At 35.5% G+C, this 13,511-nt stretch overlaps 1 protein-coding gene across 6 annotated transcripts in view; it reads right to left on the bottom strand.

The window, feature by feature from the left end:
* Positions 1-13,511, bottom strand: part of LOC117169001 (valine--tRNA ligase, mitochondrial-like) — a 76,313-nt gene that overhangs the window by 41,331 nt on the left and 21,471 nt on the right. The window contains exon 2 of one of the 6 annotated variants that reach the window (XM_033355036.1): positions 6,161-6,325. The exons of the other annotated variants lie outside the window; for them this stretch is intronic. Within the exon in view, the coding sequence (XP_033210927.1) occupies positions 6,161-6,188 (28 nt within the window). The 5' untranslated portion in view covers positions 6,189-6,325. The remainder of the gene's footprint in view (positions 1-6,160; positions 6,326-13,511) is intronic. 6 annotated transcript variants of the gene reach the window in all.

Genomic DNA, 13,511 nt, shown 5'->3' with positions numbered 1-13,511 from the left:
CAATACGCCAATTAGCACAAATGGTAAGTTCCGACAGTGCCTACAAGTGTGCCTACTGGCCGCTAAATGGCAATACCGGTTTCATACGTATACACCTGGTAGCCTTATTTATATATATGTATATTTAGCGATATTTATACCTTCTGTTGAATAGAACCGCGTCTGTTTTACACGAAATGACCGATAGTCCAGATTTCTAGCGCAATGAACCTACTATCCCCAGTGCTTGCTGCATTACTCCGAAGACCGCATCCAGATGCTGACCGCGCACGGTAACCAGTATTTCGTCCTCATATCCTATAACGCCCAGGTCCTGATTCGTGAGCAAATAAAGTAGTTCATCATCTACTAAACACTACAGCAGGGGCGATCAAACGTCTCCCAGCGGACATCCCGAATCAACGGTTTCACATAAAGTGGTATCACTCGTAGTCGTAGTTAAGTTCCTGTTGGCCAACATATGGCAGTTCCATTCCACAATTGCAATAGGCCACCAATTGCAATCATGGCCGCCCTGATTACCTCTCCAGAGTTTTATTGAAGGCTCCATCGATGTCCATAAAGGTTTCAATCGCGAGGCCTTTCTGCTTCAGTTGTCCTTCAATTGGGTTCACTGTTCCGCTTAGGAACGTCTCGATCGAGTGACCAACCCTATGGGGGTGTTGCTCCTTGTGAATGCCTATCTGACAACACCTTCTCGCGGATATAACTATCTACGATTTTTTACAATGTTTTTTTTATAAATGTAAAGCTAATGGGATGCAAATCATTGGGTAAAGTGTAACCGATCCTGCCTGCTTTTGGAATGAAGAATACTCTCGTAACTCTCCATGTCGTCAGAACATATTCCAACACCATACTAGCCCTAGCTATTCTCACAAGCGGCCCTATGGCGTTGTCTTTAGCTCTGTAAGAGGACTGGACAAATGCCATCGGGACCAGATTAATTTCAAGGACTGAAAGACTTCAGGGCTCACCTGACCCTGGAGTGAGTAACGATCTCGTTGGCTAGTCGCCGTTTCGGACCCAGTTGGGTCACAGGTGACTTTGGTTGTCTCAGAGGTGTCGCCTCCCTTTCCCCAAACCTTATAGAGACAGGAAAATATGCGTTGATTAAGTGAGCCAAGATATCCTCGTCTGTCTCTCAGTAATGCCCCGCCGGGCAAATTTCAGAGTGCCGTGTTACACCCCTGTATTCATCCCTGATCGTCGTAAATGAGGTTTAAAGTTGCTCCGTTTTTCCAATACTGCCACGCCTGAACCTCTCTCTGGTTTCCCTGCTAAGCTATTCGAGTTTCCCATTCCACCAGTGTGTCTCCCTAGCCTTTCAGACTCTTATAGGCCGACAATTACTTTCATAAGTAGATTTGATGGCATCCTTGAAAATCTCGTCTGTCATTTCCAGGGCCTTCACGTCTCTAAATGACCTGAGCACCTCTGAAAGTGAAAACAACACTTATAAAAGAAGCCAATAATCTTTTCTTTCTTCAGATGAATTTTGGCACACTTACCCAATCCAAAGTCCATACCTATCTCTCCTGTGTACTCCTCTGACAATATTTAAAAGCCTCTGAAGTTTGCTTTTACTATAAGCATAGATCTTTAGATGGTCCATATAAAATACATGAGTGACCTAATGCTCGCGATGATTAGTGTCACCACATGGGTATACAGAAGAATTTCGTAGTTGTTTGCTATCATACTATATTTTTTCGACGAGATAGTAAATATAATTTTCCGAAGGAGCATCAATCTCTCTATGCATCTCAATGTGTGTGTATGGACCTTCAAGACTTCCAACAGACAGATTATAAGTCTATGAGAATTTGAATCAAAAGCTTTCCGGTAGCTGCTCCAGGCCATTTCCAAGACGCGCTAATGGGCTGCTGCGTCTTTGCAAAGGCGCCTGTCAATCAACAGTTTCTCTCGGCATCGTAGCAAAATACGTCAAGGTAACACTTTTTAGCCAATGAGTCTTGTCCTCCTTGATCTTTTATAATAAGGGTATTTGCATAATCTACTCCTGCAGCCAAGAGAGGTGGTGAAGATATTACTCTAAGATTTGGCAAGTTACCCAGCATAGGTGTAACTTCTATGGGACTTACCTTGAAACATCTTATACAATACGTAACCATCTTTCTAGTCAGCTTTCGTCGATCGAATAGTCACAAACTTTTAAGAATGGAAGATAAAATCTAGTGTACCTTTTATTATGCATTGAAACCAAATCAGATCCACTTAAACTCAAAAAATTCAGGGCATTCTCACCATAATCTAAAATTCTCAAGAATGTTTGGAGCGACACCAGGCGAAATGCATTCGACTGGGTTGCCCTTGTTACGAACGTGCTTCCAAAATTGTTTTTACACTTTCGCACCTCAAACTTTTCCAACCTTTTACGAAATTCCCTGCTATACAACAATAGAAAAAAAACTTAAACCTCTTTACCTTTTCTACCCTTTGTTTGAGGTCAGAGCTCAAAAACCTTGGGACACTCTAGGATGTAGTGTTTACTTTCACAAACGAAGCAATTTAACTTTTTTATGAGAAATTTTTTTGACTGATTGTTTCTAACGTCTTTAACAGATCAGCCATAGACTTCAAAAACTTCCTTATCCAAAAATCAGTTAAAGCTTTAGTTTTTGAGTTACAAAATATTTAGACTGGACCAATCAGGAGTGTGATATAAAAAGACGTACGTGCGTGAGTGGAAGTCGAATGCAGTTATCGAAGTGAAAGCCGAGGTGGTGTTAGCGACGGGAGAATAACGATCACTACACTACATTAGATTCCCGATCACCCACACACAACTGTTTATCCCGTGCTCCTGATTGGTCCAGCTTAAATATCTTATAACTCAAAAACTAAAATTCAACTGATTTTTGGAAAAGGAATTTTCGATTTATTGTTTTAATTTGCATACAGCCATATAAATCCGGACACTTGAGTCTGGGACACTCTGTATAATAAAAAGATTTCAGTTTCATGAGCGCAGGTGTATCTAAATTTTCGTAAATTGAATAAGTGAGCTGATAGACTGGGTTGAAGGGTCTGTTCAGTGTTGTTTCTTCTCAGCAGACGACATCCGCCGTTTATTTCGTGCGCATGTTTATGCCGGTTCTTTAAGAGAACAGGAGTGTATTCAATGGTTTATGTGAAAATGGATATGGTAATTAAAACAGGATTTCAAGCGGTAACTGCTGAAACTCTATTTATGCCCGAAACTATAAAAAAAGAAATGCACTAGCCCACTATCATGTTTATCGTTTACACAAATTACATTCAAATGGACCAGGATTCATAAGAGGCAGTGTGATAAGGCAAACTTCAGTGATGCTCTATATCAGGGCTCACCACTTCAACCAGGTACTGACTGCCACGACAAATGTATGACTGCCACCAAGTTTTTCTGTCATTTTTTCTTCGTTTACCAGGAATCTAGCGAAGGGTTCCGGTCACGGTAAATTACGTCTCGACGTGATTCATGCCGGGGGATTTGAAGTTTTTTACTCGAATTTACAATACAATCAATTTCCAATTTCTATTTCATTTTTAATTTACAAATGAATCAAATTTGTCTGCAAATTAAACCTTAAATTTAAGCTTTTAAAAGGTGGAAAAATTTGGAGAGTTTTGAATTAAAAATCAGAAAGAATAAAGAAAAACGACGGCCGCCAAAATCCCTTCTACTTTATTGTGAACAGCGTAAACTCTACTCTATAATGACTGTGCAGGGCTAGGAACCAGTCGAATCAAAAAATTTATTAAGGCCAGTTTGACCTAACTTCTTGGCTGCCACTGGCAGCCAAGGCAGTTAATGGCTGTCTTCTGGTGATCCCTACTCGAGATGGAGTATTGTTTGTTGTATTTTTACAATTAACCACATAGTAAACTCTTGCACCCTTTTCCTTGGTTACCTCCACAATTCTAAATTAAAATCATTAAGTTACGCCCATGTAACGAGTATAACAGCTGATCAAGTCAGCCCTAAGATCAATATTTTTTCACACATATTGAAAAAAAAGCTTAAATAACGCGGAAATTTGTTTCGGGGGATGTTTATAAAATATTAAAGGATCGTTTGTGGCCTTGCAAAGATTGTCGGTAATCATGCAATCTGTTTTACCCATAGACCCGTAGAAGTTCGATGTTGTCTACTCGCTGCGCTAGTGCTGCTTTAACACAGCTGATACATTCCTGCATGCCTTTAATTTAGCGTGCCAAATTTTAATTCCCAAACTTTCAAAGCGATACCTTATTTCGTTTAAACGTAAGTTGAGAAAGAAAGATTGAGGGCCAGGTTTGGTCACGTGACCCTATCGTCACATGGCCTTAAAGAAATACTCCAAATTATACAAATCAAACAAAACTTACCCACAATCACTTTTTTAAGTCCACTTAAAACAAACAATTTAAATAATTTAACTTTTTATGTTCGCAGCCAGAGAGGTCCCATTCAAAAGGGATCACCGCTAATTCTGCAGTCGCCGCCTCGCGTGCTTTCAGTAATTTCTAAATTTGAATTTGGGAATTGCACAGTCATTAGCTGGGTAAATCACCCTACTGGATGAGTTAGAAGGGGACTTCCATTTTTGTTTTTATTTTTTTCTCTCTTTCTATCTTTAGACGAAATCTGAAAAAAATGCACAGGCGGGCAATTTATTGAAAAAATTTGTATTCATAATAAAACTCAAGTACTATCTAAGTTTTAACCACAGAATAGTCACCCGAAGAACTATTATTGTGAATTTTGTCAGATTTTCAATTTCGGAAATCTTAGTGTAAAAAAAGAAAACCATTAATTTTCACATACTCAAACTCCTGAGAGCCAAGGGTACCTGCATATATTCGTTCAATACAATTATATATGTGTATTTATATATTACTAGATAGACTATATATGTACAGAAAGTATATATTTATATATGTATATTGTAATGGAAAAGGTACAATGATGATTCGCGGTACTAGCATTTTTAGATTTCTTTGGAACATTCATGTATTTATCTTATTAAGTTTCATATTTATTAAGAACTTAATCTTCGTCAGACCGGCAGAAATTTTGAGCAGTTTATTCACAAAAACAAAATGTGTAACTGTAATAAATGATAAAAGTGACGAAGATTAAATTCTCAATAAAAATGAAACTAAATCAGATAAATACATAACATTTTCAAGGAAACTTAAAAATGATAGGACCACGAATGATCATTGTATCTTCTCTGTTATAATGTATATATACTTTATGTATATATGATGTCTCTAATAATACATAAAAACACTTATATAATTGTATTCTATGAATATATTAAGGTACCAATGGCACCCTCTTTGAGTGAATATTGTGTAGCAAAAAAAACTGAGATAGTACTTGAGTTTTATCACACACAAAATAAAAAAATTAAAATTTTGATATATTTTTTTAATGATTTTCCCGCCAACAAAATTTCTAAAAAATCATGCACGTTGAGAATGATTGAAAGAAGTCCTGTGAATTTTTTCATATTTTTTCTTACGATAGAGATAGAGAAAAAATAAAAACAAAAATGGACGGTAACCTCCCTAACTCATCCAATATGGCGACTGACGGTTTGAAATGTTAAGAACTTTTTTTGGTAGCTTTCAAATGGCTGACTCAACATTTGATACCCTTTGGGGGTATTTTTGCATGCTTACCCGGATCTGCCCTTTCTGATACAAAGAAATTTTGGAACTTCGATTGGGGATGTGCTAACTTGATGGACCTTACTGAGCCGCTCTGTTGGAACGTGACGTTAATAACTTTGAAGGCAAAAATTAATACGAATTTATACCTTCATTCAAAATGTATCAATGTTTATTAGAAAAATGTTTTTCTTTGATTTTATACAAATCTTAAACTGAATCTATTACCAAAATGTTATAATAAAAAAGTCCGATTAATCAGGGCTTAGATATTTTTTTACATAACCTGGATTTTCTAGCAACTGCACTTTCTCGAGATTTTTATTAAGTAATGCATAATTTAGGTTAGCAGAGGGGTTGAGTGATTAGGGCTCAAATATGTTAAACGTAGATTAGGTAGCCTGAAACCCGTGGCCGCGTTCCCGATTTTTCATAGTATTTAATGAGTATTGTGCAGTGCCCAGCGATAAATCCCGAGGAACGAGATGAGACATACCTGTTTGTCTCTGTATTTCTCTTCTCATTCTTCCTCATCTCGTGGTGTCCTTCCTCGTATCATGTCTCGGTTTTTCCAAAGAATGCGACAGATGTGCGCTAGCAGAGAGGACAGCTTGCGGGAGCTTTCTTTTGCCACTCTGACGCGCTAATGCTAAACAGCGTTCTGTAATGAATAGTTTAAGTCGCAATATGATTTCATATTATACTTATTTGTCCATTACTGATTAAATTGATATCAAACACGACTATGTTTGAGTTTTCTAAAGATTTAACTTCACTATAAGTATGTAATTTTGTTCAAATGAAACATTCATTTTGTCAATTATAAGAAGAGAATATATGAAACAGAAAGGTAAAAAGATAGGTAATATTTTTAAAACATTTGGACTTTAAACAATTTAACAGTAATTTAACTATTTTTCAAAGTAGAATTTCAAAATGTTGTGCATCCTGATGATGCAAAACAAGATATTTGTTAATTTGTGAAAATGTTTAGAACATAAATACATGGTTTTTAAATTTTTTCAAAATTTTTGAAATCTTGAGAAAATTTTAGAAATATTGTATAAACTTTATGAATTCTTTGAAATATTTATGAAGTCCTAATAGTTTAAACAAATTGAAATCTTTAAAATTGTTGTTTAGTCCTTTAAATGGTTTGAAATGTTTATGAATTTCTTGAAATCTTTTAAAGTATGTAAAATCTATGTAAGTTCTTCACATTTGTGTGAAATCTGTTGAAATTTTTTTTTAAATGTACAATATTTTTAAAAACTTTAAAAGATTTGTAATTTTTTTGAAATAGCTGAAATTGTTTATGAATTCTTTGAAATATTCGTACAATAATTGTCCCGAAATTTTTGGAATTGGTTTGAAATCAGTGGAATATTTGAAATTTCTTAAAGTCTTGTAAACAGTGTTGTAATCGTTTCAAATATTTCGATTTTTTTGTGAATTTCTTGAAATATTTGAAAGTATGTAAAATTTATATACCTGAAAATGAAAAAGTCTAGGAACTCTGTAAATAATTTTTTTTTCAGCATAGGAAAACTTTCTTATGCTCAAAATATACATGCAAGAAAATTCAGAACAGATAGTTAAAAATGACGAGTAGCTGAATTTTTTACATTAACTCGCCATTCTGAAGGATCTGATCTTTTCAATTTTTTGGAAGTACATTCTAAACATAAATCTTTAAAAAATTTTGAATTGCGCACATTATGCAAATTAATAAAGAAAAACAACATTCGCGATATGCACATTATAAGAGACCAGAAAGTGAAATTGTCAGTGCTAATGCGTTTCCGAATTATACAAATTTTTATATATATGCATATATACAAATAAAGACACATGAATATCCCAAGCGTGAATTATAAAATCGACTGTGTGATGATCATATGAGTTTATGATTCTTATTGTTGATTAATATGTACTTATTATACATTCAAATTTCATAAAATTTTAAAAATATATAGTAGTCAAAGTGATTTAAGGCGGTTCTCGTCTCGGACGGCATCACTAGCATTCTGTAAATATAAATATAATATGTATAAGTATTAATCTGTAGGAACAGCATTAGAAAACAAGACATTTAAAGCAATTATTTTACCGGAAACACTGCGCCGGAAACTTTAGACGAGAATCATCGAAGTGTTGACAAACACGCTCTGGGAACGTGCACACCCGCGAAACGAGTCTATTCTAGAATGGTTGACTCAATCAATGGATTTGTCCACAACTAGTTTTTTCCGAGTATAGCAAAATGTCTTAAAAATGAAACCAGACTATTCGCTTATTAGCCTTCAGAATCAACGTGACGTGACGGTTTCATGGTGAATTGAGTAGCAATTACAAATCCTAAGTATTGACTGTACTGTGCATTTTAATGACCACAATCCAAACCAGTACTCAGGTCTCGCAAAATGTAGGAATCGGTGAAAATATCTAATTACACTTTAAAAAATTGCAATATTATTGATGATCTCGTCTAAAGGTAAACAGTTTATTTTTTATTAAGAACATTTTTTCTTAAATTTTTTTCGACCGCACTCTTTTTTTCTATTGCTTTTTAATACACATTAAAAAACGCACATTTTTATTAGCGAAATTCAGAATCTCTACAACTTTTGTAAAACGAAAAACTTTTCATCAGGGATACGAATTGTAGGTATTGACCTTTGCTCACTATGTTTGAAGCAGCGAGGCTTGACTAGTGAAGCAGATACACATGTGCCTTAAATGAAAATGTGACTTGATTTTTAGGGAAATAACACTGATGGGCAAAAAAATTTTCAAGAACTAAAGTTTGCTAGGTTTCGTCAATGTTGACATTTTTGGTTACTTTGTTACAAGTAATGTAGAGATGTTATTTTAAGCTTACTAACCAATTTTCAGGAAAGCAAGTTTACTGTGTTTCGTAAATGTTTAGTTTTCTGTTACTTTTGTCACAATTTATATGACAGAGACTGCGAGGAATAGAGAAGAATAATTTTTATTGGTCGAAAACAGGTTGTGTTATTTTAATCTTCTCAACAACTTTTGAAGAAACAAATTTGGGTGGTTTCTCGAATTTTCAGTTTTTTGTAACCTTTGTAAGAAGTTATGTAACAGAAATATTGAGAGGAATCGAAAAGAATGACTTTTTTCTGGTAAAGGTGTTATTTTATGTTAGGCTTGCTTACATTTTTTCAAGAAAACAAGTTTTCTGAGTTTCGCAAATGTTCAGGTTTTTGTTAGTTTTGTTACAAGTTATAAAACAGAAATTCTGAGAGATAAGTTGTTTCGTCAGTCTTATCTTGTTAATAAACGTTAGAGAGAAGGATTCAGAATGTTACAAAGTTGTGGAGGTTTGAACTTTGCGTTTTGTAATAAATCTAATACGGAAACTGAAGTTTGTTGCTTAAATGCATACACTATCTTAACGCTCGAGGCACGTAAAAGTGGCCGCTAAACCTCGCTCCTAGTTAGTTGAACTTTGAAGCTTTTCTTCTGCCCAGATTATACACACACATTTTTATAAGTTCGTAAACACTCATATACCCAGGGCATATCATTTACGAAAACGGCATTAGTCCCGATTTGTATAAGGTAAAAGCCATGCGAAAATTTCGTGTGCCGAAAAATCAGGAGTATATAAGACAATTCCTCCGATTGAGAGGATATCAAAGAAAATTTGTTGCTGAATTCGCAATACGGAGTAAACCATTAACGGATTAGTTAACGAAGGGTGGCAAGTTTTATCAAAACTTTGACGATACGAAGGGTACATAACATATGCCCCTATCCTTTAATTTCCTGATTTCAAAAACACTTTCTTTCGACGACAGATGCTTCTGATTACGCAATCGGTGCTATCTTGAATAAGGGGATAATAAGAAATAACCTACCCGTTGCTTATGCCTCGCGATTGCTTAACAAAGTCGAACACAACTATTTGACTACCACCAGAGAATAACTAGCAGTTGTTGAGTTTGTCCGGCACTGCAGACATCCTTTGTATGATAAAAACTTGATAGTAAGCACAGATAAGCTGTGGCATAGCTTCACTTATTGAAAGATCCATCCCCGAGGCTGATGCGCTGTAGATTTAAACTACATTATTTTCAATCCGAAATAGACTGCAAGCCCGGTAACATAAATAAAAATGTAGATGCACTTTCTCGGCATCAAATTATTTTATTTTTAATTAATTTTTTAAATTATTAAACATATATATTTAACTCTCCCATAGAGTTTAAAACGCTTGATAATTTGAAAACAAGTAAAGTCATTATTCATATAATTCCTTAAATTTAAGAATAAACTTAAATGTAGTTAGCTGAAGTTCTATTATTTTTCGCACGAAAGTTCTCTGCGCACTTCATTAGCTCAGATGGTTAGATGTTAGGACTTAGGTAGATAAATTTATATGTCGTGTATGGTTAGGGTTCGCATCTTCTTACTTGCAGATAATTTTCAGGAACTAGGAGCGAACTGCCACTCGCTCTTTTTCTTTATCTAGGAAAAGCTGAGGAGACAGCCGATCAATATCTTTTCTCCGCAGTCTTTGAGTTGAGTGAGTTAACTTGATGTCATAAATCTCGTGAGAGGTGAAGATAAATATTTTCGGTGAATTTCCTTTCGGATAATTTTCAACTACGAACTTGAACTTTGAACCAAGTACAGTCGAACCTCGGACACTGTCACCCATCGGGATCGGGCGGATTGGACACTGCAAGCTCACGTAGTCTTACCCCTCAGCCAATCGGCGTCCAGTTACAGGATCGTTAATAATCTTCAGAACAGAGATTTAGTGTAATAACTTCAAAAATATATATGACATTATTATTGTACAAAACCAATAAAAAAAACCTCCAACGTCAACGTAATTTAACCTGCATTATCTCGTCTGCTTACGAATCAGCTAGTGTAAACGACTTCAGACATTTCAAAGCCCGGTAAAGTTAAAATATAAAATTTCAATCAGGAAAATTTTAAATTGCACTTTTCACTTAACTTATTGTGCAAAACTAAGTACATATGTACTACATATCTCAGAGAAGGGGCTTCGAGGATGCGGCGGCACTGGGCTAATCACCTGATTCTTACAGTGTCCGCGAAACAGCTGATGACAGTGTCCGAGGTGTGACAGTGTCCTAAGCTATAGAGTGTCCGAGGTTCGACTGTAGTTGTATTTTCAATCAAGAAGTTTCTGAGGAGTTTCATCTTTAAGAAACGTAGCGTATCGTAAATCGATAAGGAAGCGATAGAATTTACCGCAATAGTAAATAATATGCGGCAAACCCTTGTGAAATTCCCTCCAGTAGCGGAGCGCACTGGTAGCACTTGAGTAGGAACCTACCTGACTACCCGAGGAGAGAGCTATTAAATAGCCGCTCCCGACAAGATAGCTTGTTCTTTCTTGCGATGCGTCGGTAGAACAGCAGCTCTAAGGGAAGGACTGCAATTCCCTCTTAGAGCAACCCTGTTGGGTTTTCCTAATTATACGCACATTAACAAGTTAGGTTGATTAATTCAGCATAAATAGAAAAAACGTCTTATGTCTGTGACATATAAAGTTTTATTGATTTTCCTTCTACACGCGTTCGCCAGAGGCGAGAATACTCGTGACGTAGAGGTAACATGCTTCTTCATGTTTCCTGCTGAATTCCGAAAAATTACTCACTCATAGAGATCAATATTTTCTTTTTTTATTTAATTCTCGAACACTGTAAATTTTATTATATGTATAAATAGTGTAAATCCAGTTTTCCAAATTAAAAGAAAATTATTGTATTATTTCTTTTATGAGCAGTTACTCACTCAAGAAAATAAAAATAAATTATAAGCAGTTGTTTCTCGCTAGGAGATTTTGTTTGCCTTTTACCAAATAAATTCAAGTAGGGAAAAGGTGTTTCTGCTCAAGCAGAATCACCCTTTGCATCACGGATCATAATGATGAAAAGTTGTGATTCCTAATATCTTATTACAGATTGGGTTTAAGACCCAGGTTAACTAAACTGAATACCCTGAATGACTCATTATATTTTCCCACTTGTAGGTTGAAAGGGGGTATACAATTTCGCTATGGGAACAATAACGGTTCATTTCTTTTTTAGAAGCAAAAGACAAATTCATGAGAAAAAAATACATCAGTTTTTAAAATAACACAAAATAGTTTAATCTTTAACTGATGAAATCACTTTTTAACAAAATAATTCCACTTTAGGTAGAGTATTTGATTTTTGGTTAAAAGTGAAATAAGAATACGATCATAAATAAAAAGTAGAGAGGCTATCGCAATAGAGTATCCGAGATTCACTAGGGGTCCTTTTTTAAGCTTTCGGAATAAAATTTTTTTATTTCAAAGTTAACAGCCTAAAACATAATAATTCGAAATCTACGGGTTTCGATTATTTCAGATATCTAACTTTTTTTAGATGTTTAAAACTGAAATGAATATAACGTATTTCGTAAATGGAATGAGATACGCCAAAACATACATTTTTTAATACAACTCCAAAATAGTATATTAGTGTATAGTTTATAATTAAAAAATATGTATAATAAGAGAATTAATAAATTAAACAAAAGTGTTAATAATTTGAAGAAAATTTTAGAAAGGGAGTCTGGTTAGTGATAGCCAACTATTGTAAAGAACTCTGCCCGCCCGGTACGTGACAAATACAATAGGGCCATTATATGACCGTCGCATCACTCTTAAAAGAACCAGTGCCAATTGTGCCAAAATCACGGATATTGCAACCTCTGCTGCAGATATCGATATTTAAAAAAACATGACTGTCGCAAACACGATATTCACACACTAACGCCATCATGAGCCAGGCCTGTCCACATAGTTAAAATTTACTCAAAGCGGAGATGTTATACATTTACCACCACTTCTCTCTGCTCAGCTCAAGAGAACTCGGGTAGAGGTCGCTCTCGTGAAGTAGAATGGAGGGTCCGGTGTTGCAGATGCATGGTTTCTCGGAAAGGTACTTTAGGGCGACAGTCTACATATTATGTGGTACATATTATAGGTGGGCAATAAATCTTCGAAAATATTGTAAAAAGAACAAAAAATAAAGAAATGACGAGTAGCCGTGAAGAACTAGATTAACCAACAGTTTGTCGAAAATAGATATATTACCATTACAAATTGCTAAAATCTCAAATCTTAAATATGTTTAAAAGGAATTTCTCAAAAGTTATTTTCAGGGCTATTTTAAAATTTAATTATTTACTGCCCTGAAATACAAAATTAAACCAAATGAATGTATGAGCTTTTATAAATATCCCTCATAAAATATTTTCACAATTTTATGAAATACCTTTTTAATAATTAATTTGAAATCGTCGCCCCGAAGCACCTACTTCAAAACGTCTCTACAGTACTGGAACTCTGAATCTACCACGAAGAACTACAAGGAGACCGCACGCCATGTATTTCATCTGGCGCCAATTCTCAATCGCCTATCCTCGGAAGTTCTCCATAGCGATATATATTCCCAGATGGGAGTGCCCTTTCAGATAAAGTTGTAACTAAATTGTCGTATGCTACCATAGGAATCGCAATTCCTCAATTTGCAACATGTAGCTCTTTCATCTGGGAATAGATGAAAATCCGGGGACAGGCAATCGTGGGTGTGGGCGGTTTTCCAGCATCTTTGCCATAGGTGCACGGACTCTTTGTAATACTTCGTGGAATCTACGTAACTAGAGCACGCCACACAGTTCATCACCACGATTATCTAGGAGTTATTAAAGGACAGTGGATGCGGTACACTCGCATCTGTGGTTTGAGTCACTTCCAGGGAAATTCCTGGAATTGCCCCTCCGTGGACAAGCCTGTTATAAACCATATT

This window comes from Belonocnema kinseyi, chromosome 3, assembly GCF_010883055.1.
Source record: "Belonocnema kinseyi isolate 2016_QV_RU_SX_M_011 chromosome 3, B_treatae_v1, whole genome shotgun sequence".
Lineage (NCBI taxonomy): Eukaryota > Metazoa > Arthropoda > Insecta > Hymenoptera > Cynipidae > Belonocnema > Belonocnema kinseyi.
Note: the sequence above shows the minus strand (reverse complement) of the source record. Positions and strands in the feature narration are given on the sequence as shown.